The 27,088-nt window shown below is 34.9% G+C and overlaps 3 protein-coding genes and 1 pseudogene across 5 annotated transcripts in view; 2 read left to right on the top strand and 2 right to left on the bottom strand.

Moving 5' to 3' along the window:
• Positions 1 to 10,246, top strand: part of LOC129886758 (glycine--tRNA ligase, chloroplastic/mitochondrial 2) — a 37,388-nt gene extending 27,142 nt beyond the window's left edge. For 2 of the 3 annotated variants that reach the window (XM_055961592.1, XM_055961594.1), the window contains 14 exons: positions 542 to 613; positions 715 to 773; positions 924 to 1,017; positions 1,773 to 1,991; positions 2,149 to 2,220; positions 3,936 to 4,030; positions 4,572 to 4,662; positions 4,736 to 4,840; positions 5,924 to 5,962; positions 6,373 to 6,462; positions 7,793 to 7,894; positions 8,420 to 8,501; positions 8,675 to 8,760; positions 9,829 to 10,246. In XM_055961592.1, the coding sequence (XP_055817567.1) occupies positions 542 to 613; positions 715 to 773; positions 924 to 1,017; positions 1,773 to 1,991; positions 2,149 to 2,220; positions 3,936 to 4,030; positions 4,572 to 4,662; positions 4,736 to 4,840; positions 5,924 to 5,962; positions 6,373 to 6,462; positions 7,793 to 7,894; positions 8,420 to 8,501; positions 8,675 to 8,760; positions 9,829 to 9,927 (1,305 nt within the window). In that variant the 3' untranslated portion in view covers positions 9,928 to 10,246. The remainder of the gene's footprint in view (positions 1 to 541; positions 614 to 714; positions 774 to 923; positions 1,018 to 1,772; positions 1,992 to 2,148; positions 2,221 to 3,935; positions 4,031 to 4,571; positions 4,663 to 4,735; positions 4,841 to 5,923; positions 5,963 to 6,372; positions 6,463 to 7,792; positions 7,895 to 8,419; positions 8,502 to 8,674; positions 8,761 to 9,828) is intronic. The other variant, XM_055961593.1, reaches the window with a different exon arrangement.
• Positions 10,247 to 12,059: 1,813 nt separating this feature from the next.
• Positions 12,060 to 14,161, top strand: LOC129884800 (uncharacterized). The gene is made up of 4 exons (XM_055959081.1): positions 12,060 to 12,634; positions 13,275 to 13,393; positions 13,502 to 13,617; positions 13,722 to 14,161. Exons 1-4 carry the CDS (start codon positions 12,223 to 12,225, stop codon positions 13,987 to 13,989), a joined length of 915 nt encoding a protein of 304 aa, XP_055815056.1. The 5' UTR covers positions 12,060 to 12,222; the 3' UTR covers positions 13,990 to 14,161.
• Positions 14,162 to 14,163: 2 nt separating this feature from the next.
• Positions 14,164 to 15,894, bottom strand: LOC129884061 (phospholipase A(1) DAD1, chloroplastic-like; annotated as a pseudogene).
• A 1,296-nt stretch (positions 15,895 to 17,190) lies between these two features.
• LOC129886757 (uncharacterized) lies at positions 17,191 to 26,680 on the bottom strand. The gene is made up of 7 exons (XM_055961591.1): positions 26,500 to 26,680; positions 23,548 to 23,586; positions 22,854 to 22,991; positions 21,527 to 21,663; positions 21,318 to 21,424; positions 20,292 to 20,386; positions 17,191 to 17,881 (listed from the first exon to the last, which is right to left on the bottom strand). The coding sequence occupies exons 1-7, from the start codon at positions 26,626 to 26,628 to the stop codon at positions 17,477 to 17,479; spliced, it is 1,050 nt and encodes a 349-aa protein (XP_055817566.1). The 5' UTR covers positions 26,629 to 26,680; the 3' UTR covers positions 17,191 to 17,476.
• Between the last annotated feature and the right edge of the window lie 408 nt (positions 26,681 to 27,088).

Genomic DNA, 27,088 nt, shown 5'->3' with positions numbered 1-27,088 from the left:
TATTCTACTTGTTGACTATGCCTTTTTAACCCATCCCTGTCTCTCAGAATCAGAAATTTAGATGTTACAGTTTCTGGGAGTAACGTAATCCTTCTGGCACTGTAGGCTTATTGCTATAAGAGTTTTGTTTAGGACTAGACACTATTTTTGTCTACTTCCTTTTATTGACCAAAATAATATCTATCTAATTTTCATTCTTTCTTTCAGTTATCCAAAAACCAATTTCTTAATTCCTATAAAACTGCTTACCGATGCAATACATGGAGGACTATAAATAGATTTTCATGGATCCATGCATATCGGTTATCATCTGTGACTGTCAAGCATGGCCTTGACTGCAGGGCCGTTAAATGTTGCTGGTTTAAGAATGATGTTCTCTTTGTCATTTTCCTTGCTATTGCATGTAATTATTTTAAAGCATAGCTCTTCATTATGTTAAAAAAAAAGGGAATCCTGGTGCACTAAAAGCTCCCTCTATGCGCAGGGAAGCTCTTCATTATGTTAAGAGTTGGTAAAAACTTTTTTTTTTTGCATTATGCAGGTGATGCAGAAGCATCAGAAATACTTCGCCATGACTGATGAGAATGGGCTACTGTTGCCATACTTTGTCACAGTGAGAGATCCTAACTAGTATCTGTGGCAAACTGTGACCTGCTTAGCTTAAAGTGAGATGTTACTTGTAATTCGTAACTTGATATGGATTTAACTTTTCAGGTTGCAAATGGATCAATTGATAAGAAGGTAGTTAGGAAAGGAAATGAAGCTGTGCTAAGGTTACTATCCTTTAGTTGGGCTATTTCCTTCAATATTTCTAAAGTTTTGGATCTAGATGCTACTTGCACTTTCTATATTTCACTTGATCCCTTATCAGCTTACTTTATGATAACTGGTATATGCGTAAAGACATGAACTACACATTGCAGAGCTCGATTTGAAGATGCAAAATTTTTCTATGCAATGGACACAAATAGAAAATTTTCTGAATTCCGTACTCAACTGAAAGGGATTCTTTTCCATGTAAGTCTTACTGTCCTCTTTTTCCTTTTGCGGTTTGACGCTTTAAATTTCTAGTATACTTTAGCTCTCATTGGCCTCTCTAATCGAGGAATTGTTATCTAGAGCTAATTTTAGTTACAAGTTTAAGTATTGAAATCCTTTTCCTGCACATAAGTCTTATAGAATTGATTGTTATCAAATCTAAAATTAATCTTTTTGATTTACATACCAGCTTTGCTCAATCGATGAAATCTTACTTCTATTTAAAATATATCAATTATGAAATTGTAATCTCATAAGGTATATTTGACTAGTGTGTCAAGCAAAATTTCTATAAATGGACCTTGAGTCTAACTCAACCCAAAAAGCTAGCTCTAGAGGTGAGGATTGCCCAAGCCATATAAAGAAACCACCCATCCCATAAATGGCCGATGTGGGACTCTCCAACACTCTCCCGCATGCCTAGGACTGAACATAACATCTGGAGCATGGACAAAAAAATTTGGGGGCCCAACTTTGAGAAACCAAGAATTGGTCTTACTCTGACACCACGTAAAGAAGTGGACCTTTAACCTAACTTTATCCCAAATGCTAGCTCAAGAGGTGAGGATTGCCTAAACCATACAAAGAGACCACCTATCCCCGTAAGAGCTTTATGTAAGACTCTTCAACAAAAAAATGATAGTTTCACTGATTCATGCAAATTTGTTGGTTCTTAGCCCTTAATTTCTGCTGATCTCTAGTAGTTTTCGCTAAACGATGACGCCTCTACACAGGAGAAGCTTGGGACTATGCTAGACAAGATGACACGAGTTCAGAATTTGGCTAGTGAAGTTGGGTTGTCTCTTGGATTAAGTGAAGACAAACTCAAAATCATCCAAGATGCGGCCTCATTAGCCATGGCGGATCTTGCAACTGCAGTTGTTGCAGAGTTTACTTCTCTCTCCGGGACAATGGCACGCCACTATGCACTTAGAGATGGCTATTCAAAGGAGGTAGTGAGAACCAATTTTTTTTATGGATACTTTTGTGACTAGTTGTATTTCAGTTGTTAATTGATCCTAGATTTTTTTTTTCTGATTTTCTTCTAATTGTATTTGCTAACTGATCACATGCATATTGTGTTTATTCTAAATATCCATCCCCTCATAGCTGGTCGGTGATTTAATTGCTTTACTAGTACTACTGCAAAAGAAGCGGCTTCCAAAACACCTAGGAGATGAGGTTAGGCTGATCTTTGTTTCTTCTAGCAGGAGTGGTTCTCTTGGATTTTAGCCTTCACTTATATTGAATTCCAAGGGAATCAATGTTTAATTTGTGTGTTAGCAGGCAATAATCGACACCAGAAGAGTTTTATTTCAAAGAGATGGGAAATTTCATAGCAACTTATGTTAGAATGTTAAGAGAGTTCTTTGTTCTTTCCTTTTGTTTTGAATATGACAAGAATTTCTTTTAAATTGGAAGAAGAGTACAGAGAAGAGGACCAGGTGTTCGCAGGCTAGAGAAAATAAATTAGGGGCATGGTGTGCACTCCACTTTTGTTGAAGATCAGTCAAGTGAATATTCTGAAAGAGGCCTATAGCCTTTACAACATATAGTTGACAAAAGAACCACTGTATGGTGTTACAATAACAACAACAAACTCACTGTAGTCCAATAATCGGGGGTATGGGGAGGGTAGAGTGTAGGCAGACCTTACCCCTACCTCGAGGAGGTAGAGAGACTATTTTCGGAAGACCCTTGGCTTGGGCAACGAACATCAGAGAAACTAAAAGTGAAATACAAAATAAAGAGGACATAAAAAATAATAGGGAAAACATAACATAACATTTAAAAGAGAAGCAATAACAATAACCAAGTTATCGTAACTGAAGCACAGCAAATAACAAGGAGTTTTGGTACAAGAAATGCAAAGGAAGATTGGTGGCAGAGTATCCCAGCTTGTATATGGTGGACTGCATGGAAGGAGAGGAACTTTAGACATTTTGCGAACAAGAGCAATCCTATCCAGAAAATTTGAATGAACTGCCTCAACCTTCTTTATTTTTGGTGCAAACAGGATCCAACGGGGGAGATAGGAGATATTGTAGAGTTTATAGACAGTTTTTTAAAATACCATAGACAAAGCATTCCCATGATCCTTCTGTGTATGTATCACTTCTCATCAACACCTGATTTGTGTAGGCGTTGAGTCTTTTGTTTGGATATGAAATACAAGTTACCCTTTTCAAAAAAATAAAAAATAAAGAGTAACGAAAGTCGTAAGACAGGCAACTATGAGAAAAATGCTACTACTACTGGTATCAACAGGGAAACAGATACAATGCACCTACCTACCACCAAGCCTATCCGGCTAGGAAACGAGATAATGCTCAACTACCTACTAATCTTCTACCCTAATCCACGGCCTCCATAACCTCCTATCTAAGGTCATGCCATAAGAAAGCTGAAGCTGCCACATGTCATGTCTAATTACCTATCGCTAGTACTTCTTCGGCCGACTACCTCTATCTCTCTAAAATCCATTGCAGCCAACCTCTCACACCTCCTCACTTGGGCATCTGTGCACCTCGTCTTCACATGTCCGAATCATTTCAATCTCGCTTCCCTCGTCTAGTCCACCACGAAGGCCACTCCCACCGTGTCCTGAATATCTATATTCTTAATCTTATCTCTCCTAGTATGTCTACACATCTACCTCAACATCCTCATTTCAACCATTCTCTTCTTTTGCACATGAGAGTTCTTAACTGGCTAGCACTCAGCCCAATACAACATAATCGGCCTAATCACACCACTTTGTAGAACTTTGTTTTAAGTTTTGATTAAAAAGAAAGTTTAGTTTCACACTTTTGTGATTTATTTCAATGTATTGGTGTTCTTTTCATGTTATCTGACTACATTAAAGTTTTCCTGTAATGTGGTAATGTGCTTTACAGATTGCAGATGCATTGTTTGAGATCTCACTTCCACGATTTTCTGGAGATATGCTCCCAAAAACTGAAGTTGGGTCTGTTTTAGCAATTACTGACAGGTATGACTAATGCTGGTTATATTTCAGTTTAGGTTTTTTCAGATGGTCATTAGGATTATGGAAATGTACGGGTCATGTCACTGTGTCACATGAATTGCTTCAAGTGGTCAAAACAAAACGTGGGACCTCTTTTGTATTGCAAATATTTTTCGAGACTGAGATCAGTGTTGAATGATTCGTATTTGAGACATGACACGTGTTTTACATTAACTTAATAGAGAAATTTGCGGATGCACTGAGAAGTGGTTTAATTGTAATCATCTTCTAATTGGTAGTCTGTAATCTACTAAACCCGATTAGCCTTAGATCAATTTCGTGTCAGGGCTTACCTCTAATAGGCTGTTCTTAGAAATTATCTACCACTGATAGTGCATGCAAAAGTTGCTTTATATTGTGGTGCTTTTACATGCATTAACCCTCAATTGCATGCACTTCTTATCCTAGCGATATTATGATGAATGTCTTAACTTGAATTTCATTCTCTCGGCTTTGTAATTTTCAATTTTTTGCCGTCTCTTATATAGTGCTATTTCTACTTCAGGCTTGATAGCCTTGTTGGCTTATTTGCTGCTGGCTGTCAGCCAAGCTCAAGTAATGATCCATTTGGTCTGCGAAGGATCTCCTACGGTCTTGTATGTCTCAATCTTGAACAGCCTGGTTCATTTGAAGAATTATAAAAATAACACTTGCTTTTGTTTTGCATAGGTGCAACTCTTGGTTGAAATTGACAGAAATGTGGACTTACGACAGGCTTTAGAACTTGCTGCTGCAGTGCAACCCATTGAAGTAGATGTCAGGACAATCAATGATGTAAGATTGCCCCCCTATTTGCTTAGTTAGTTTAGAGGATTACAGAAGTAGTGGCTTGATTCTCTATCTGTTGGTCTGGGTTATATTGAAGAGTAAGTATGCCCCCTTGCAGTTGCCTGTCCATAATGTCTCTGTTGAAATAAAGGATAAAATTTACCAGCCACAGTACATCCTGTAGTTTGGATAATTTAATATGCTGTATATTACTTCCTCCATCCCATACTGCTTGTAACATTTCCCTTTTACACGTCCTTTGGGAAATAAAAAATAAGGAGTATATTTTTACTAAATTACCCTTTACACTTTTTCAATAAATATACACTATTTATGAGCCTTATGCATCAATACCAAGTATGCCTTAAAATAATAAACTCACGTTAATGAAGTATTTCGATCAGTTAAGTTATTCACCAGCATAGAATATATGAAGAGACACAATAAACTCATTTGAGATTTCCACTCTAAGTTGACCCTGTTTGCTAAATTTGATTTTTCATCGCACTTGTAATCCTTCCCTCCAAAATCTTTTCAAACGGTTAATTTTGAAAAAAGTTCAACGTGAAATATTCTTGGAGCAGTTTCTACAGGAATATATCAAATGATCAGCTTTTAATTCTTTAACAGCCAATTCGACTTCTGTTTTTGGATCTTCAACTATCGGATGATCAGTTTTCAATTATTGCTTATCTTTAAGAATAGTTCATATAAATGTGTACGTGGAATAAGGTTAACGATAACTTTTTTGAACTATTCATAACTAGAATAGTTCTGCATTGTGATTAATATTTTTTACTTTAAGAAACACTTACTTTTAAGGGCAACATGTGTGAAATTTAATTAATTCTGTCTTGGTTTTGTAAATTGACATTTTGGTATGGATAATTTTAGTAATGTTGACAAGTAATATGGGACGGGGGTTGGGGGTTGGGGGGGGAGTAGTAATACTAATTTAATATAGGTAAAGTCTAGCGATAAATTGGTAGTCTTTCGTCCTTTGTACAATGCATGCAGTCCTTTTCTTATATCTTATTCTCGCAACTTCATGAGTCATAATATGACATGATATTCTTTTTTCCATTTAAGGCACATCAATTTGTGACACGCAGACTAGAACAATTTCTGGTATGTTCCATTTTCATGCACACTATTACTTTGCTGTTGTTATTTTGTTCTGCTGGTTTTCATTTTTTCTTCTTTCCACAGTTCGTAATCCTTTAAAATATGTCCTTGGTTTCTCTGAAATTGGATTTGACTTTGCCTCCTCTAGGCTCCATATTTTTATCATTAGTGCATGAACTATTTCTAGGTTTCTTTTTGTTCAGCATTTGAAGATCATGGGATAATTTTGATCTCTTCAATAAATCCTTTTTATCAACAATCCTTGTGAAGAGGAGTATGGTCTTTTGCTTAGACAGTCTTTAGGACCATTCTATTACTTCCCCCTCCCCCCCTCCACAAGGAAAGATAAGAAGACTCTTAAGACAAATGATGCTATATAAATTTGATACATGTCTGCTGCATTTCAATTACAGATGGACAAAGGTATAAGCCCAGAAGTCGTTAGGTCTGTTCTTTCCGAGCGTGCAAGACGACCTGGTTTGGCTACTAAGTCGGTGTACAAAGTAACTACCATCCTTTTCCTTCTTGTGTACTCACTTATTTGTTATTATGCTTTGCTGATACTTTTGCCTCTTTCATGTCTTAAGAGGCAGTACTTTTTATATTCCATATGGCAATTCGAAAAGTTCTCTTTTAATTTTTTAGCAACAAATGTCAGAATACCCTATCCAAGAGGTGCACAGCTTATGAATGCCCAATGGAGAAGAGTTCTCTTCTCTGTCCAATCTGTTATGCATGTTGAAGTATCATTGGTCCACTTAGAATATAAAAAGTAGGGCCACTCGTAAATACACTAGTGAGTGTTAGCTCTTGAAAGATCTTTTTTTTCTTTTCAGAAAATGGTAATGTTTCCTCTTGAAAGCTCTTATTTCTTTCTCCCCATGTAGTCCACATAACTGCTCGAGTAGAATGTCCTTTTGAAAAATTCGACGCATTAGAGAAACACTTGAGCGTCCAGGAGTTTGATGTTTCCATGTTGTAACTGCAATATGATATTAGTCCACTAAATGTTCAAATGTTGTCATCTTCAAAATGATCACCCCCTCCCTGCCACTCGCCACTATTGTAAAACGTTAAGTCTCTCTAATTTTATGAGAACTGCCTCTTTTGTACTACCCCATTGCTTTATAGTTTGACTTCGAAGGAAAATTTTATAATTTTGAGCAAGTTCTTAAAAAAATGTTCATTAGGAATCTGTCAGTAATCATTCTGAAAACCTAATCATGATAGAAATACTGGTTTGTGTATATTTTAATTATTCCTGTTTAGTTATCAATACTTAAATTTGTCCAAAATAGTTTATGCATATTTGCAATTTGGACTTCGATATGTTGTGTTAAAATTCAATGATTACAATGAGGTAAGATGATATCTTGAGTCATATCCAGGACCTAGACACAGATAGGCACATGAGAAGTGCTACATCGGGAGGAGGTCAAATTATTTTAAACGCTCTTTTCAGAAGTTTTCTGTATGTGCTCGTGGTCAAAGTTTTACATCTTCAGCTGAACCCGAATATAAAAAACAACTATGTTTCAGTGCCAAACAAGTTGCTGAATTTGAATATTGTGTAAATGAAGTATAAATTATAACTCTTCATCAAGAGCTATAAAATATAACTCAAGAACTTCGGGCTTTAATTCTTCATATTTGTGGCCAATTGTTGGGAATCTTTTTGGTTGCTTCTCCTTTTGAGAAGTTAAATGTCCTGTATTGTGTCTCATGCTGAATACATACAGTTGGCTATAGAGTGGAGCAATGGGCTAAGTTAGTATAGAAGTATCTATTGATGTTTTGGACTGTGTAATTGATATTTATTGCCATCATTTGTAGATGGATTCCTTGTCCAAAGGGGAGCTTTTGCCTAAGGTTGTTGAAGCATATTCACGTCCAACAAGAATTGTTCGCGGGAAGGATGCCAATGTTGATGCGGAGGTGCTTCTTATTTTATACTCAGCAAATTTCCTTCTGTAACATAACTGTTCTTTGTGCTTCATCAAAAAACATAAATCTTCTTTGTGATTATACTCCATTATACCAGGTTCTGAACATATTCTGTTCCATTGATTTTCCTTTATAGAATAGCTGTGCATGTAATTTGCACCTGTAGCAAAATGGTGTTCTTGATACAAAAGGCATTTTAGTGTTATCTAGAAGCTTTTGTCTGACACAACTACAGAAAAATTGTTTCAAATCTGCTCTGCTGGATTGGTAATACAATTGTTAATATTGTCAAGCTCCATGGACATCTTACAATGTGTAGCATTGGGTTCCCTTTTTAGTCAAGAATCATGACTCTTCTTGCCATTGGTGATTAGTTGGTAAGAGTATAGAGCATAAATTGATTTTTTTAATTTACCTCTATGAAACACTCAATTCTGCAACATCAATGATTTGGTTGGCTGCCTATTAGCATTCGTTGTTCTTATCTAGTAAAAACATATTACCATTATAAATTAGGTGGATGATCAAGCTTTAGAAACAAATGAAGAGAAAGCTTTGTGGAGCACTTTCTTGTCACTAAGAAGTAAAATCCATCCAGGTATTGCCTCACCTCCAGATGAATAACCTTTCCTGATATATTCAAATAAATTCAGCTATCTGTTACGTTGATGTAAATACATTCAACTTCTTCTGCTCCTTGTTTATTGGTGGATTGAGTTTTTCACCAAAAAATTTGCAATTGAGCATGCATGTATGACTGTTCATTTGCAGACATGGAAGTTGATGATTTTATTGAAGCATCATCAGTACTTGTAGAACCGCTGGAGGATTTTTTCAACAAGGTCTTTGTAATGGTGGTAAGTTCCTCTGATCTCATTTTACTACTTAAATATGAAAACTTTAGAGTTCTGAAGCACTAGATAATCTTGATCTGTGCACATCCAACAGAGTATAGGCTTATAGCTCAGCTTACCATGGTTTTTCCAATCTTAAATGAAGCGTGTCGTATAGATTATCATGTTTGCTTTGTTAAGTTTATTCTTTTCAGCTCCTATTGAACGCCTTCCTTTGTCGGTGCTTGCATCAATCTGCTTTTTTCTTTTTTAATTCAATTTCTCTCTCAATCTAAAAGAAGAGTAGTTTGTCTTATAAAGTCTAAAACTAGTACAATTGCCCAAATTATAATTACCTGCTCCTCCCAGTAATTTATTTATTTCAATTCTTGAAGAAACTCCATGACCACAATAGAGCTCTGATCTACAGTTTTTCATGTTTCTTTTGCGGCTTATGACATATGTTCCATGACATATGTTGTGCCTTCTATCTCGTGCTATATTATTGATTTTGTTCTAAGCTTCGACTTCTCCGCTACATATTGTCATATGCCAGTTGCAATTAGACATTGTTCTGTTTTAGCTTAGACATCTGCATTGCATATTCCTCCACCATTTGGGAATTACATAGTTTTGTTTCTGAATAATTCAAATAAATTCTGATAGGTTAGGTACCCAATATTATATATGAAGCCACACACTATTGGATTTAATTGGAAATGTTCTTGATTCCAGTGCCTTGCACTCACTATAAAGACTATTACTATGCCTCAATCCCCATAAAAAGATAGTTTTGATACTTTCCTACACTGTAGTTTTGCCTGTTAAGGGAATTGTACGGTGCAGTTTGTTTCTTAACTATAATACTCAGAGCCTATTCCTACCACGCGTGTACGTGCTCTCTCATATGGTTTTCAATAATGTGCACATTTCTCACACTTGGAGAGCAATAATGTACGTTGTGATGAACCAAAGTAGCTCCAAAGTTTTGGTGAAGCATAAATCTACGCCTGATTCTTAGAGTGCTGATACAACTAAGTGCATACTTGTGCCTCCTATTCTTATGTTAATTGCTCTTTATGAATAATGTAGGAAGACGAACGGGTCAGAACAAACCGGCTTGCACTGCTGAAGAAAATAGCAGACTTGCCAAGGGGAATAGTAGATCTCTCAGTTTTACCGGGATTTTGAAGTGTTGGCTTAGGTTGTGTCATACTATCAGCTGAGGCATCAAAGAAGAACGAACAGCCATTGCCCATTAGCGGAGGAGAAAATAGTAAGTGGGCTCATTTTTTTTCGCGGAGGCAGCTAGGAAAAGGGATACGACCACAACAGAGCAAACTAGAGGATAAACTCTTACACAAATCGCGTAACGATGTCACAATTTTTGACTGTTGTATAAGTATGTAACAAGTGAATGAATCAAATGAACCATCGCTTGTATGTTCACATTGCCTGAGGAATGTATCTTTTTGTTTTAAGTTATTCAAATAAAAAGTTCATTTGCTTATTCTTCTTCCAGATCTAGAGGGATTAGTTTTCAAATAAAAAGTTCATTTGCCTGAGGAATATATCATGAAGGAAATAGTTTTTTCCCTAAAAAATGTTTTGTTGGGAAATAAGTAGTTTTTTTAAACTTATTTTCTAGTGTTTGGTAAGTAAGTAAATATTTTTTAATCCAAGAACATTTATACGTAATCTAGTAAAACATTATGTGGGAGGAAGTGGGGGCTTGGGGTGGGATGGTCAAGGTAATGGTGTTTGGGGATGTTGGATGAGTGGGTGGGGAAGAGACGATGAATTTGGAATATCACTTATGAATTTTGTTTTTCTTATTTTCATTAGAGAGATTATTTTTCTAGTGAAAATATTTTGACCAACCAAATTCTCCATACCAAACACACACTGAAAGAATAAATCGCCTAAAAGTTAAGTACAAGTAACCTTTGTAAATTAAGAAATGATGCAAATAACGTGTTATATTAGAACATCACAGGTTAAAATATCTGTTTTATCATACTATCATATTAATTGATATTTAAATAATTAATGTTAAAAATAAAATATGATTTTTTTTTTTTTTTAATATGTTAAAAATGATAAGTAAAAGTAAAAATTTATTTTTAAAGTAATGAACAAGTCAAAAGTGAACAATGGAAGTAATGTAAATATCTTTATTACTAATTATAGCGAATTGAAGCATCAATTTGAAAAACAATTTAACATTCGAGACTAGATGTGCTATTTTTCATATTTATGAGAATAACTTTGTGTGTTTTGAATTTATGTTGTGGATTATGAATTTATCAAGACGGTATAAAATTGAACTTATGTCTCTATTAACATAAATTACAAAGGAATTAATGCTTTGTGGTTTCTAACAATATAAACTCTGCAAGAATTAAATTGTACAAATTGTTATGCCATGTAAAATATAACTTGTGTTATATTATGATAAAAAAATATTAACTTTTGTTTTTGTGATTTTTTCGATGTAAGGGATATTTTTGGCTACATTTTATTACTTAAAGTGTTGAAGGCCAGAAATTAAATACCAACCCAAAATAGAAACATTCGTGTAAATGACCCATAAAAAAATTGATTTTATGAGGTTTATAAATGTAGTATATTTTAGGAGAAAGTGCCATACATAATCTTTTATTCACATGGGTAGGTCTAAAATGATCTCTTAATTATACATTTATCAGTTTTAGTTCTTTAAGTATTTAAAAATTTATCAGGTTTGATTTCTGTCCATTTTTTCTATAAATAACTTAGATTTGTATAAATGAAATTCATGGCTCTATGAAATTAAATTCTTAACCTATTTTTTCAGTTGTTTTTCTCTCTCCATTACTTTTTCTTCAAATTACTCTAATGAAAAAAACTTTAACCTCAACGATTCAAAATAAAATTCACGAGGAAAGAAAATATAAGTCCTAATTTTATTCAATGGATAACATAAAATGAAATATGTTATTGTTGCTAATGACTTGAATATGCTAAAATTTATTATAAAACAAAAAAAAGTTTTTACCCGTTAATATAAACTTAAGTTGTTTGTATAAAAAAAATAGACAGAGATCAAATATGATTAGTTTTTTTAAATAGTTAAAAAATTAAAACGAGTAAATATATAATTAAGAGATTTATGATATTTTCTCTCTCTATATTTTAGTTATACTAGTGTTGTTTCGACATAGAAGGAATAAAAATAAAGATACTGTGTTATACATGATTATATTCTTCAAATAAAAAATGTTGACCTTAGAATTGTATTACATAATGAGCGGCGAGATACTCGTACGTATTCGCATATTCTTTAATACAACGACCTTCCGACATTAAACTCCTTTAAATGGTAGCGTATGTAAGGATCTCACAAATCGGTGGACCATAATGATGAATGGAAAAGTCAAAATGACTTAGGTTTTGCACATGAATCAGATCATCATTTGACTTCAATTGTAGCCAACAAATTAAATTATGAAGAGCGCAGATCATCAAGGAAAAAATGGGAGTAATGATATACTAGAAAGAAGCAGTAGTTTAGGGAATGAAATTGAAGAAATAGAAGAGGATGGGGAACAGGGGACTATCAATAATGGTTATGTTCCGGCAAGTGAGTTGTTTGAGATTGATAATAATAGAGGAGGGTTAGCCACAATTAAAGAAGGTCATGAAGTTGAAAGTAGTTTGTATTCTTTTGATTTCCATAACAATGGGAATGTTGTTGTCTATGTTGCTGTTGGGAATAGTAGTAGTGGTAATAAGATTAGTAAGGAGTCAAGTATGGATGCTCTTCTTTGGACGCTCAAACATGTTGTGGTGGATCCCTCTTCTACTATTGTTTTCCTTATTCATATATATCCTGAGGCCAAGTACATCCCTACTCCTTGTAAGCTCTCTTTTCCATTTTCTCGTCCTTCAATTTTTGTTACTATCTATTGTTTCTTGTACTATTTTGTTGTTGTTACTTTTCTGTTACTATATGTTGTTTTTGTTACTATTAAGTTATTTCTTCTATTCTTTTTCCCTCCTTTGAGCTGAGGATTTATCGAAAACAGTCTCTCGGTAGGAGTAAGGTTTGCATACCCACCCCATTTTTGTGGGACTACACTTGGTTGGTATGTGGTTGTGCTTGTATGGAACATATTTGTAATGACGAGATTTGATTAGCTAACGGTGGATGATTCTAAACTATGAAACTTGCAACAATATTCTTAACTAGTTCTAGCTATATAGCAGCAAGTATGACCTCTAGGAGTTGCTGCCTACTATAAATCACATGACCAATCGAGCAAATGTTACTGAATGGCCAGCAGGATTTATATTCTGGATCAGCTTGCTTGGCTTAAGGGCTGCTCGTGATATTTAATATCAGTAAAGGGTTGGCATCAGTTAGTTCGGAATCTCCTAGCTAGCCTGTTTCATGCTTGAGAAACTGTTTTTGATGTGTAATTTGTTGTAATCTACCAAGAGTAGTACTTCAGCATTGATTGACTAATTTTTACTTGGTTGGATGATGGTTACAACAGTGGGATTGATTCCAGTAGGTCAAGTGAGTGCAGAGCAAAAGGAGAACCACATGGCTCAAGAAAGAGGCAAAAGGCGGCAATTCCTTCAGAAGTTTTTTGATGCATGTGCTTCTACAAAGGTACACATAACTATTGGCTACTCATTCATCTAGCATAGCGGAACTGGTTGATACACAAAGATAGCATGAGGCTAACCATGTAAAAAAAAAAAAAACATTCAACAACAGGTTAAAGTCGACACCATACTTATAGAGAGCGATACAGAGGCAAAAGCCATACTGGACCTCATGCCCATCTGCAACATAAGAAGGCTGATCTTGGGAACTTCTAAAGCCAATCTCAAGTATGAAATCTCACTTAAATTTCAGAATGCATAGTCCTCATTTCTGAATCATGTTAATCTTAATTCGCTTCCCTCTTAATTATTTCCGTTTGATGGGTCTTAAGGAAACTAAAATCGAGAAAAGGTAATGGAACAGCAGATCAGATAATACTAAATGCACCTGAATTCTGTGAAGTTAAGATTATATGTGAAGGCAAGGAAATGGTTGAGCTGCAGATGTTTGAATCTCCTTCTCCCCAAGCCACTACTGGTAATAGTCCAAAGCCAATTCAGAGTCATACCGAAGATCAAAGTCAAGTCCAGAATGGATCCTTTGGATGTGGATGCTTTAAAGCCAGAGTCATGCCTAAAATCTTCAACAATCTGCATTAGCATTAAACCCAAAATTCAAGGCTGGATGTCAATTTCAAGTATAACCCCCAAATCTGCCCCAGGGTTTACATGAACGTTGTAACTATATGTTGTACATCGAGAAACAATTAATTTACACACCATCGTTGATATGTTCAAAAAGATGTAAAGTTCGCTTTTTTTCCTGATTCAATGTCAAGTTACATGATGCCACGTAAATTGAAACGGAGGGAGTATTACTTTCTTAGTTGTGTCCCTGAGGGAACACGTCGATGAGCTAACAAAATTATTCACCAAATGCAAATATTTCTTCAAATCATGACACTTTGCTACGTTTCCTTTTCTAATTGAATCTTTGCTACTCAACTAAGTTCCCCCACCTCAGCATACACCCACTGAGTATCTTCCATGTACTTTTCAAGCCAGCTTGGCAGTCTCGCCGCCAATGTGGCATCCCCTCGGCTTGCCACATCATCTTCATCGATCACGAATCCCGGAACTTTTGTTATAGGATGATTAGAGTTGACTATTCTTAGCACCTTCGCACCATTTTTTTTCCAATTGATACCTAAAGCTCTTGTTACCACCTCTAGGTCCTCCAAAATGATAACAGTGTCACCATAGGCAAGTTATTAAATTTTGTTGTTATATCATATGCTGTAAGTATAACTAAGGCTGCTCCCAGACTATGTCCTGTAATTAATTGTTATACTTAAGAGATTGATCATCACTATAATTATTGAGAGTATTGCTGGCAATTGCTTCTCTAATTGTTTCTTGTAAACTTGGATGACCTTCAATTTTTGAAGTGTACATGCTCAAGAGTCCACTCTGTACCATGGGTTCGCTATTTACATCAGGTGACATGTCATTGGTAAGTAAGTCTACGTGGCACGTAAATTTTCAAGCCATTCCGAACAAGTTGCAGTACCTCTATAAGCAATCACAATGTCACGGCGACCTAGCCGGGCAATCTCGTCCATGTCATCACATACTGCCACGTAATCGATCCAGCTGGATTGCGGTGATGTAAAATTAGGGATTCTCTCGATCCACCGTGGCATTTGAACAGAACACGTGGCATGCAAGTCTTTAAGAATATATATATTTTGAGTTTCATGGGATAAGTATTATCTGACAAAAGAGTAATTAAGTGACCGAAAGATGATGTTGGATTTTTAAATATTGATGACGAATAAGAAAAGGTGAAAATTAAACTAATGAAAGCAACATGTCAAAATAATGAAGGAATTAATGATAAAAAGAGAGGACCACTAAAGGAAGTGGTGGATGGATATAGGACTTTGAGTCATATAAATTCTCTTTAATGACTTTTACGCATCCTAAATTTAAATTAATCCGATTAGTAAATTTCAAATACCACATGGATATGACTATACACATACATAAAAAGGGGGAAAAAAACAAGTTTTTAGGAAGATTTAATATTACATATCACCGTTTTCCAGCTAAATAATTAACTTTGCAAAAGTCCTATGATTGTGCCTTTAATCAAAGTGTCACAAATATAGCCTTTTGAAAGGTACAAAGCATTTTGTAAATAGTTTCAATTTAACTATAAAGTTTGTGATTAATATATATAGCACCTGTATTTTAGTTCCTATAAATATAGAAATTTTATATCTTTAACGGTTAATTAGATAACTGAAGTCACAACAATAGCTAATATTTTGATATATACTGCACAATTGAAATCCATCAATCATTTGAAAAGAGAGAATATTAGAGGCGAATCTAGGTACTTATGAGTTTCTTCAAAAATTTTGAGTATGTTAAGATATAATAATAACTGAATTCACAATAGTAAAAAATCACAAATATTTTGTAAATTTCTTAACATATATATAAAATTTGAATAAAAATTATTGAATCCACGTGAATCTATAGGCTACATTGTGTATCCATTCCTGCTCATAAAAAACTGCCAAAATTGTGTTTTGTTATTAAAATCTGTGACATAATTCAAGATTATCGTTAACTAGACGAAAAGATGCTAATTCTCATTAACAAGTTCTAAAAGTGAAAAGGCTCAACTGGATAAGTTAAAACATTTGAAGTGGCTGGTTTAAGTTAACTACGTTATCCATAATTATATTAAATGTCATCTAAAATTTTGCACACTCATGTACTTAATTTAGTCATTAATCAGGGATAAAATTCGAAATGCTACTTTGGAGTTCATCTAAGTATGGCTATACGTATTATTCCGTCTAATTAAACGAAAGCAAAGATGCTGAGTATTTCATAATTATTCTTCAATCTTTGTTGTATCTCCATGCTATACTAATTTGGAATATTTCTAATTTCCTTCATGTGTAATCATTCTATATCTGGTCATAATATGCATGATTAGAGTTGACATTGAGAATTATTGAAATATATGATTCCAATGATGGTATTTGTAATAGTACTCTGACCTTCTAACATGCTTAGAATTTGATGAATTTAACTTGTTTACAAAAAAAGAAAAGAAGAAATTCACAGAAATAGCAAGTGATAATTAACCTCTTTCGTAGCTTGATAAATTATACTGAAATAACTACCATGTTTCGATTGAGGTAAGGTTGCATACACACCACGCTCTTCAGACCCCACTTGTGAAATTGCACTAGGAACGTTATTATGGTAGTTCTATTGTGGTATCTAGACAGCTTACTCATTGCATTCTTTGTCACAAATATGTGATGAATAAAATTGCAAGTGTCCAGGGGCAGAGCCAGATAGGGCCGAGGGAGTTCATCCTAACCTCCTTCGACAGAAAATTACATTATTATGTTGTACCTCCTTAGTGAAAATCTCGACTCCACCACAGCCAGTGTCACTCCAAATGATTTGGCAGAAAAATCTACCTTAAGGATGGTATGAACTGCCTAACCAAATATTCTTGAATAACAAACAACCAATTCAGATATTCACGACTAAGAAATACTAATTCCTCTTTCATATAGGCCCTGAAAGAAGAAGGAAGGTTGGAACGCCAACATGTGTCTATTATATTGCATTTACCCAATAGTCCCCATTTGGGGAACGCCCAGTGCCAATGACACAGTACATCGCCAATCCAAAACTATGTAATATACTTTATCTGCGGAAGAGCTGCAGCCAAACTCATCTCTCCAGTTACATCGACACAATAAAGATTATAGTGAAAGCACACCATTGCCTCAGACTCAGTTTAGAGCTGGAACAAGACAGAAGCAATTGTTCTCGAAAAGTCTTTAATAGTATATAATTTATATTGGAGAAAGATATCAAAGAAGGTACAGAAATCTTACAAATGAGAAATTTATCACTTTCAATCGTGACACTCTGCGCAATAAACAGTTGCGCCTATCTGCCAATTTCCTTCATTTGTCACATTATGCCACTAAACCCTGCTTGATATTAATATAAGAATTGATCATGTAAGCAGACCGATAAATAATGACAAGAAACTATGGTTTTCTTTCCTTTCAGCTTTCTTTATTAAAAAAATAAAGATTCCATATCACGTTGAATTACTGTTTTCTTTTTTAACCCATTGAGTGACTTGTTTTCTTGAACTTTGAGTGACTTGTTTTCTTGAATTGTTCCCCTGGTGTTTCTTTGTGCCGGAGTTCCTTGCTCTACTAGTACTAGGTTTGTTTGTGGAACCACTTAAATTTGTTCTCGAATTGGCTGCCATATCTTTGTCTTGTTGCTCGTTTACCTCCTCGATGGACGCTGTTGAGGGTAATGCAGCAGGTTGTGGAAGATAAATACCTGGCTGCAGCACTTCATGCTTTTTGATTTCAATTAAGCCACCCTTCTCTTGCTGGAGTTTCAGTATTGCATCAAATTTATCTCTTCTTAATTTCTCCGAGTCTGAGGAAAGAATCTTGTCCTCATTGTTGACTTCAGATTTGCTGGAGGTCTGCATTCAAACAGTGAACAGATATCAACAGATCTCCCAGCCTACTTCCAATATAAATAACAAGAAAATATAAATACACAAAAAACAAACACTTCATTTAGTAACCCTGGGGCACTAATCAGCTGTACTTTGTTTCAAATTTAACATATCAGGTCTCCTAGTTTATTTGTTCCCATATTTAATAGGCAAACCTTTTACAGTTTGACTACTCAAAGCTCAATATAGAAACCAAACGTGCATAAACAGTCACTAGGAAAGAGTTTATAAGACCCATAATGGACACATAAAACTGAGGTTGTGTATCTGTCTCATCCTCATCATAGTGGATGATACGTGTGGTTATGTGTATTGAGATGGGTTGGAAAGGAATTTACATGTGATCTCTCTATCCACCAATAACATACTCAGTGTAATACCACAAGTGCTTACAGCCCCCTCACTATCTGGTGAAAATGCCAAAGGAAAAAGAAATACCAGCAGTAACAAATAATTTTAAAAAATTTAACGAGTTAATCCATTTTAGCCTACACTTGGGGATTGCACTAGGTATGTTGTTTTTAATCCATTTTAGCCAAATTTTAACAGCAGACTACTTAGAAGTTGTTTTGTATGTTGAACTTTCAAAAACATAGTTAGTTACTTGGTTTTAAAGATAACTGTGTAAAACATGGATTCCAGATTTAGTGAAATTGTATTCTCGTGGTTTTGCTTTATCTACAAAATTAAAAGGAAAAATTGGTGTTTTATTTCAAATTCTTTTGAAACTAATAATGGTTATACATATGGGTGTCAAATGGGCGGGTTGAGTTGAAATTGAGAATAATAAAGTGGATTGAAATAAAAATCGGGTTGGGTCATGACCCGTCCAAATTTACTTAGGGCTCAAATGGGTTGGGATTGGGCTAAAAATCGGGTTGGGTCATGACCTGTCCAATTTGATCCGCTTAATTTCAATAATTTTAACATATATTATTTACCTTTTATAACCACAAATTTGAATTTCAACTCAAGAAAATAAGAACAAAATCTTACAAATGGATAGATTAATCCTAATAGATATAAAATAGATATTAATTCATACATTTAATATGAGAGCATACATTACACCAATGCAAATAAAGAGCCTTAAAACAGATTGAAATTGGAGATCAAGTTGGGCTCATTGAAGATTCTTTTAAAATAAGTGAAGGCTTGAATGGGTTGAGATTGAACCCAATACAAATTATTTTGAACCCAACCCATAAAAGTTTGGGCAGGTTACCTATATTTGAGTTCATTTTGACACCCCTAGTTATACATCATTAGGAAATAATACTCAAGATATAAACTCGTCCAATTGAGTTGCTCCCTCTTGAATCAAAGTTTGTTGACGTTAAACCAAACCAAGTCGATATCAATAATTACATTTCCCATAACTTTGTTTATCAATACAAGGAAATTAGTCATCACATAATATTCTAAGAAAGCTCAATTCTCCAAAGACTATTTAACACAAATTTGTTTGTCAATGCAAGGAGGATAGTCATCACATAATATACTAAGAAGCTCAATTCTCCAAGTACAATTACCCTAAGATAAACCTTTATTTGGAAACATGATACATCACTGCTGCACCTCAACCCAAAAGCCCCCTATTACTTGGAGGTGCTGGAGGCCCAAGTTATGTATAGGCAAAGAAAAAATGGTCTGGTAACATTTAAACCTTGCACCTGTACAACAAGATGTAGAAACTAACCAAGCTAACAGTTGGTTCTTGAAAAAATCCTTCATTAACCAAAAATTGGTGGTGAATTTAGAAGTCGACATATTAGATTTCAAATTGTAACAACTAGAGTTTGACAGTCATGCTTAACTCCGCAAATTATTTTCTTTTCTGTTTCTTAATTCTTCGGCAAATGTTGTATACAATCCCATACCTTCTTACTCGCTCAGCCATTAAATTATCAACAATTCCTACTCACTTTTATAAAGATCAATACAATGAAGAAATAGGAGGATACAGAAACTAATCAATGAGCTAACACTTGGTCTGAAAAAAAAGACTTTCATTAACCAAAAATTGGAGGAGGAGGAGGTGGTTGTTGGAGATAAATAATAATCACATCAGACGCACAAGAACATCCGCAAGAGCTATGAAGACCTTAGGTAACTCCACCAATTACCTTGACGTTCTATATTTGGATGCTCAAATACATTCACAACAAGGAGTTTTATATAACACTTCGTAATTCTTTTTGCTTGTGAGGAGTTTCCTTGCCCCACTAAGGGAGGAGAACTCTTTTTTTGTTGAAATCAGGAATATCCATAGGAGCAGCTGGTACAATGTTTCAGCAAATCAAAGTATTTTCCCTACCTAGAAATTTGGGAAAAGATATGAGCACTTTTAAATAAATGAAGATATTTGACTTACCACAGCATGCTGAGTCTTCACAAAGTCAAGCACATGCTCAATGTCCTTTGCAAGAAAAGACTTGCGACAAACTGGGCACTTCCTCCTAGTTTCTTCTGTTGAATCACACATCACCAAGAGAACTAGTGAGCTATGGAACTAGAAATGTTGGAAAACTATGTTCACAAAAAAGACACATAGATAAAAATAAAAATTCACCCTGGGTTTGTCCCCCAAAACCCCCAACTGTAAACACTCATCTGGAAAATATTTAAAAATTAGAAACCTAAAAAAAAAATTAGAGATCTCTTTACCCCCTCCTCAAAGCATGAGGGCTTTTATGATGAAACACTAAAATATCAAATTAGTCCTTGACAAACGAAGCTTGCGAGCAAAAAGAAACATTTGGTATAACCAATGTGAGTGACATAGGAGCAAAATATGGAAGAGAAATGGATGGAAATAAGCTGAATCATTGGTAAACTATAAGACAAGAAAGCAAGGCTCAAATAAAACCTCAATCTCTCTGCAGAATGAAGAGACACGGGACCTCTTAGCCCCACCAAAAACTTTTTTCCAAATATTAAAAAGCAGAAATACTCGAGTAATATGGAAATTCCATATCTCTTAAGACCAAATGATGTTAACACTAGTTCTAATGAAGTAAAACTATTACTCTTGCAACTAAACTGGATATGCAAAGAGTATCTGAATACATGAGTTGTTTCAATAGAATTTCATTAGTCAAGTAAATTGGGCAAAAAAAGATCAAGTCCCTTGGCAAAGTTGACACGACGCATGGTTGAACACAGGTAATTGATTGACCCCACAAAACTTGTATTTGCATCTGTCATTCTATTGCCTTTCTTTTGCCTACTTTCTTTTTTTTGTGTGTGGATGAAAACTATCCTAAAAGACCTATCTTGCTTCCCGATAGAATCCAGTTAACCTTTTCTAAATCTAGTTGGAGCAGGAGAAGAAAATGAAAGAGGAGTATATGCTATAAAACAATTCAAATCATAAGGCATCAAATTCATTGCAACGGACCATCCTGATCCCTGATACTTCCAGAAGATGAAGCAGAACCAGAAGCTGTAGGTGCATCAGATTCTTTTAGTAGTTCAAGCCAATTCCACCACCTAATGATGCACTCACTGCAGCAGTAAGAAAATAAATGAGTTTAAAGTAGCAACCACGCATCTTTCAACCAGTGGGCAAAGTAATCCTAATAAAAAGGTACTAACGACAAAATTTACCAATGAAAGCAATGAAAACAGGACATCAGTTTCATAAATGGCTCAGAGCTTCCTGAATCTTCATCAACTAATGGATACAAGCACAACGGGCACTCTCCATCAGGGTGATTCATACTCGAAAGCCGCTCCACTGCTTCCTAGTAATACATTCAGAGCATTAATTTTCTGGAAATTAAGAGCCTTTCTGAAATTCTAACAAATTATTTGGACCATTTAGCAACACATTGCCTTAGTTGTTGTAGCTCATAAATGTGAGTCTCTGATGTAAATTCTTATTCTTAAAATCAAAAATATAATTTTTATTAGCATAAAAACTAAAACAAAATCCAGGATCAATCAAGCATATAGATGACCGATCTTTATTTTCACAAAAAAAAAAACATAGAAATGACGGATACTTCCTTGGCATCCGCAAGACTGCAGCCTAAAAAACTTTAATATCCTTATTGAAACTGAACCTTATATATACTCTATTCAACATCTACTTTGCTCCATTGTCTATTCACCCTCTGAATCTGCTGCAAAAATATCAGTATGTTCTTTGAATTCATTTGACTGCCTCTCAAGACTATTAGGAAAAAAGTAAAGGGACTTTTGTACAAGGAACCACACATGAATAGCTCGTGCATTCACTACACCAATTATATTATAAGGTGCTTCCAACCTTTTAGACTTTGAAGCTCAACATGGTTGTATCTTGAAGTGTTTTTGTTCATTTTTCTTTGTATTGTCAAAGGGGGGCGGCCCAAAACCAAGTTAGGCCTTAAATCTTTGAAAGAACGGGCAAATGCATAGATCTCTTTACTTAATAGTTGCTCATCCATGACACAATACCCAATTCTATCCCATAAAAGTCTATTTCAACACATCACTACTAGACTTGCGATCAGAAAGAACCTGAGCATCCTCCCGCTAAACCAAGTTAAAATACCTGTAAAGCTATGGTTTCACAGGTTAGAAAATGAGGAAACACTTGTTTGATTTCCTGCTTAACTACCACACTCCTGTGCAAAAGTCGAACTCGTGACATGCACTCAACCCACAAACAATGGGTGTACTTTTGTACTGATGAACCAAAAACATAGGATCTTCTCTACATAAAACCTGTTCCCCTTGAACTATAGAAGTCTCCTTTTTCTGTCCAAAAAACATAAAGAAAAGCATGCATATTTAAAATTTTCAGGACAAAAAGATCCGAAGTATATAGTGATTCTTATTCATCATAATGTGAGTTCTGAGATTCTGGAGCTATGTTTTAATAAAAGAGGATAATCTAACTAGGATTGTCATCAATCACAGAACTGGACCTCAACAGTGCAATGGTTACCTCACAAAGTGCTACAAGCATTAGACACGACGAGAGTTCACTAGCCCTTTCTGAAATACAACTTATCAATTGCTTTTGCCTTTGCTCATCAAGGCCCTTGGAATCAACAATTCTAATAGCAGGTCGCTCGTCAGGATACTGCCAAAATAATTATATTAGTGCAGGAAAGAAATATGAAACTTGTCTAATCATACAAGTAGGGCTATTGCATGAACTAGTTAACTAAAACACAAAATGGGACACAAGTGTGGATCGACTGCACAAAGCTATCAGATGGAAAAAAACATGAAATTTGATAACAGAAAGACAAATGAATTAGACAACAAGGCCCAAATGGTAATCATCACCAGCAAAAAGAAATCACAGTGACAGATTGTTCCAACTTGCATATTGTGGACAATTTGGAAGGAGAGGAATGCAACATGTTTTAAAGGCAAGAGCAGCTCAACCCAGACAATCAAGAGTACATGCATTTCTCTTTTTCATCTTTTGGTGTAAAGAACAGTTTGTAGATGCAGAATGATGGACATTTTTTTAATCAGGAATGCAGAATTATTGCTCGACTTTTTTGACTCCTTATAAGAATTACAGGGGGGGTTGTACTTGTAAATATTAGATCATCCCTTTTTAGGTGCTGATGAATATAACATGTTATCATTCTCAAAAAAACAGAGAAATCACAATGACAGAGTACCTTTGAACCAGCCTGGATTCCTATGATTGCTTCCACAAACTGCAACACAGGAAAAAGTGAAAATAAAATTATTCTTATAGCAACATAAAACATAAACAATAGGAAAAGTAACCAGGAATTCAAAGAAGAAAAAGAACTGTCAAGTATAATGCCACTTCATCAGATTCATTGAAATTATCAGAAAATATTGACAACCCTTTGGAAACACGAACTACTCCTAAACCAGCTCTCTCTTCGTCACTGTGTTCATAAAGTGTATCTCATCGGTATAGAATATTATGCCTCCATCAATCTCACAATCAGACTCCGCCTCTGCATTTTCTTACACCAGCCAAATTGTGACTAAGCAAGGAAATTTTGCTAATGCTTTAACCATCCGATCTAGGCAATTCATAAAGTATTGTTGTCAAAGGCTTATCTGTAACAAGCTGAAACGGAAAGATGGTAAGGTCATATAGCTGACTCCGGCTCTCTTTAGATTGAGACATAGTTGCTGCTGTAGTGTTGTCAAAGACCTATCTGAAGTATGCTTAACCCTGAAGTTACTTGATGCTCAAGATGACCACTTTGCCTTGCTCAAACAACACTTCAGCATAGGTATCACAAGGTGTTCAGGTGCGCCTCATTTCTATGGGCTTCATATAAACATTAAACATTACAGGTAAAAGGATAGATTTGTATTTAATAAAAAGTAAATTTAAAATTTTAATCTAAGAAAACGAGTCACCTGACCAGAATTAAGAACTCTTTTAGCATCCTACCTTATGTTGGTTTTTGAACTTAAATATGTGCTTTTACTTCATAAATTTCACTTAACTTCGGATTTTTCATTTACCTTGTTCTTATAATTGTTGTTTGTGTTTAGAATTATTGAATTACATTTTCTTTTTGTTCATTTTTTTTTCTAAATCCCTCTTTTAATAGGGCTTTGCACTTAGACCAGAAAATGTTAGGCACTTCTCTATGTTTTTTCATCTTTGACAGTGCTGCTTATGAGGTGTTCAAGTGTGCTTGCCTCAATGTCGTAGCGGAAGAAAATAAGACATTTCGGTAAGCGGCTTACATGTTAGGAATAAAGGAGTCCTTAACTGAATTCTGACATTTCCTCCTCTTTTTTCCTTTTTTTTTAATTTTTCGATAAGTTACATTTCCTTTATCCTCTCTCCTTTATTTCCCCACGATCGACAATCTATCTGGATTACATTGTGTTCCTACTTGCCATATCGTTTCTTATAAAGGTGACCAACACAAATTTGGAAGGAAACTAAATTATGAAAGAATATGGAGGAGCAAGATAAAGCTTAGGAGGTCCAATGTTTAAAGGAACCATTCCAATGGATGCACAGAAAGGGGAAATAAACATAAGTTAACCTTAAAAGAAGTGAAACCAATTGTAACAGGTGATGGAATGAAGACCAAAATTAAATAGACTCAGATAGCTGCCCCCAAAAAATATTGATAGAAATTGTATTGAAATTAAGACCAATAACTGATGACTAATGAGAAAGCCAACAACAACAAGATACCCAGTGAAATTCCACTAAGTGGGGTCTGGGGAGGATAGAGTGTACGTAGACCTTACCACTACCTCAAGGAGGTAGAGAGGCTATTTTCGATAGACCCTGGGCTCAGGTGCATCAAACTCAAGTACAAGAAAAAAACAGTGAAGAAGCATAACAATTAATAAACAAAGCAGTGCAGAGTATCAGCAAATAATGTGATAATGAGAAAGCCAGTTTTATTAAATTTATCAATTCGTATTTAACGGACGGTAAGTGAGGATCATCACCTTATAGGTGAAGCCAGGCACTTTACAGAAGTGTGAACTTCTAATGATGACGAGCAAATTGACCCAAACGGAAAGCGGTCGGTTCTTTGAATCTCAGCTTTGAGGAGCTGATAAATATTGGGATTATTGGGACATTAAAATTAGTTATTTTAGTCCAAATCAATTATTTAGTACTAAAATCAAAGAAGCCTGCACTTCACTAAATGCTTATCGGTTAAAGACCCGTGGACCTTGTTGTGTTTTTATGCTTCACACTTTTAAAAACACTGGAGAAATCATTGATATATGGGAAACTATACAAGCAATGACAAATTAGCAATCTAAATTTGAATGGCACTAGGAGCATATTACCAATGCACAATGATTGTAACTGGTACTTAAAGCTCTTAAATTACTACTCGACAGGTTTCCAAGGCATTTCTTAGCTTAAGTGGAAGATAACTTATTGTAGTTCCTAATATTTCGGAATTAGCCTCAGCCCCCCATTCTTTAGGTTGTTAGTTGCAGTTTATCCGTATCTAGAAGGTATTTAGAACAGAGTGAAGAGGAAGATCCTCCTATGTATATTGGAGGTATTTGTACTTTTCCCCGTCTTGATGATAAATGATCTTTCCCCTTTTGTACTTCGTTTCATTTTGATGATGAATGAACTTTTTCCATATTCTTCTTTCATTTCTTCTAAATTTTCTTCCTTTTCTTGTATTTCCATTTCCATCATACATTTCTTTCCTTCTTTTATAAAATTCTGTTTTGAGGTTTTTGCAGCTTTATTTAGGAGATCCTTTTTCTGTATTATTACTTGCAGAATCGGCCTTGGATCCCGCATTTGAAGTTCAGGATTTCAGTCAATTGGAAGGAATGATACAGAGAAGATTAGTGTAACCACAATGCAAGAATGATTCAAAGAAATAGAGAAGTAGCAGATTTCAATTTGGGGTTTATACACATTGAATTCTCTACCCAATAGCTAGTAGCTTTTAAGATGTCGTTCTCCTAAAGTTGGTATCACAATTTCCAAATTAGCTGGCACCAACTCACAATTCTCTTAACAAAAGTCCCAAACTGGTGATTAAAGATATCAGCTAAGCTTAAATCCGCAAAATTATGTGAATCGAATATTAATAGTCAAAATAAGAAATAGTAGTTTGGGAAAGAGAAAAAACCTGTTGAGAAGAGTCATCGGCAGTACGAGGCGTAATATGAAGATGAAAAGAAGGAGGATAAGTTTGGAGAAGTAAACAATCATCGCCGTAAACTGCTTGTAATGCTTCTACTTCTTCTTTTTCCGCCATGTTTTGCTTGTCGCAAAGGCTTCAACTATACTTTATTTTCAACAAATTAAATTAATTTCAGACCAAAAAAATTAGAACGTGTAATACGCGTTTTTTTCCTTCTGCACTCGTTTTCGGTAATGAAATAGATACGGAGCCCGTTTGGATGAGCTTAAAAAAAATAACTTTTATGTATGAAGTGCTTTAGAATTTTGAAGTGTTAAAAGCTATTTTTATAAATAAGTAATTGAGTGTTTGGATAAAAGTGTTTATATTGAAAATAAGTGTTTGAATTTTAGGGTTAAAAGAATAAAAAAGATATTTTGAGAATTTAGTTAAAATATAAGGGATATAAAAGTAATTTTTATGGTCAAACAAAATGGCTTTAAGCACTTAGAAAAAAAAATTAGAAATCTTAACTTTTCATTTTTAACTTACTTTAAGAACTTTATGGCTTAAAGTTAGCATTAGACAAACACGT

The sequence above is a fragment of the Solanum dulcamara genome, chromosome 4, assembly GCF_947179165.1.
Source record: "Solanum dulcamara chromosome 4, daSolDulc1.2, whole genome shotgun sequence".
Lineage (NCBI taxonomy): Eukaryota > Viridiplantae > Streptophyta > Magnoliopsida > Solanales > Solanaceae > Solanum > Solanum dulcamara.
This window is presented reverse-complemented; position numbering and strand designations above follow the sequence as displayed.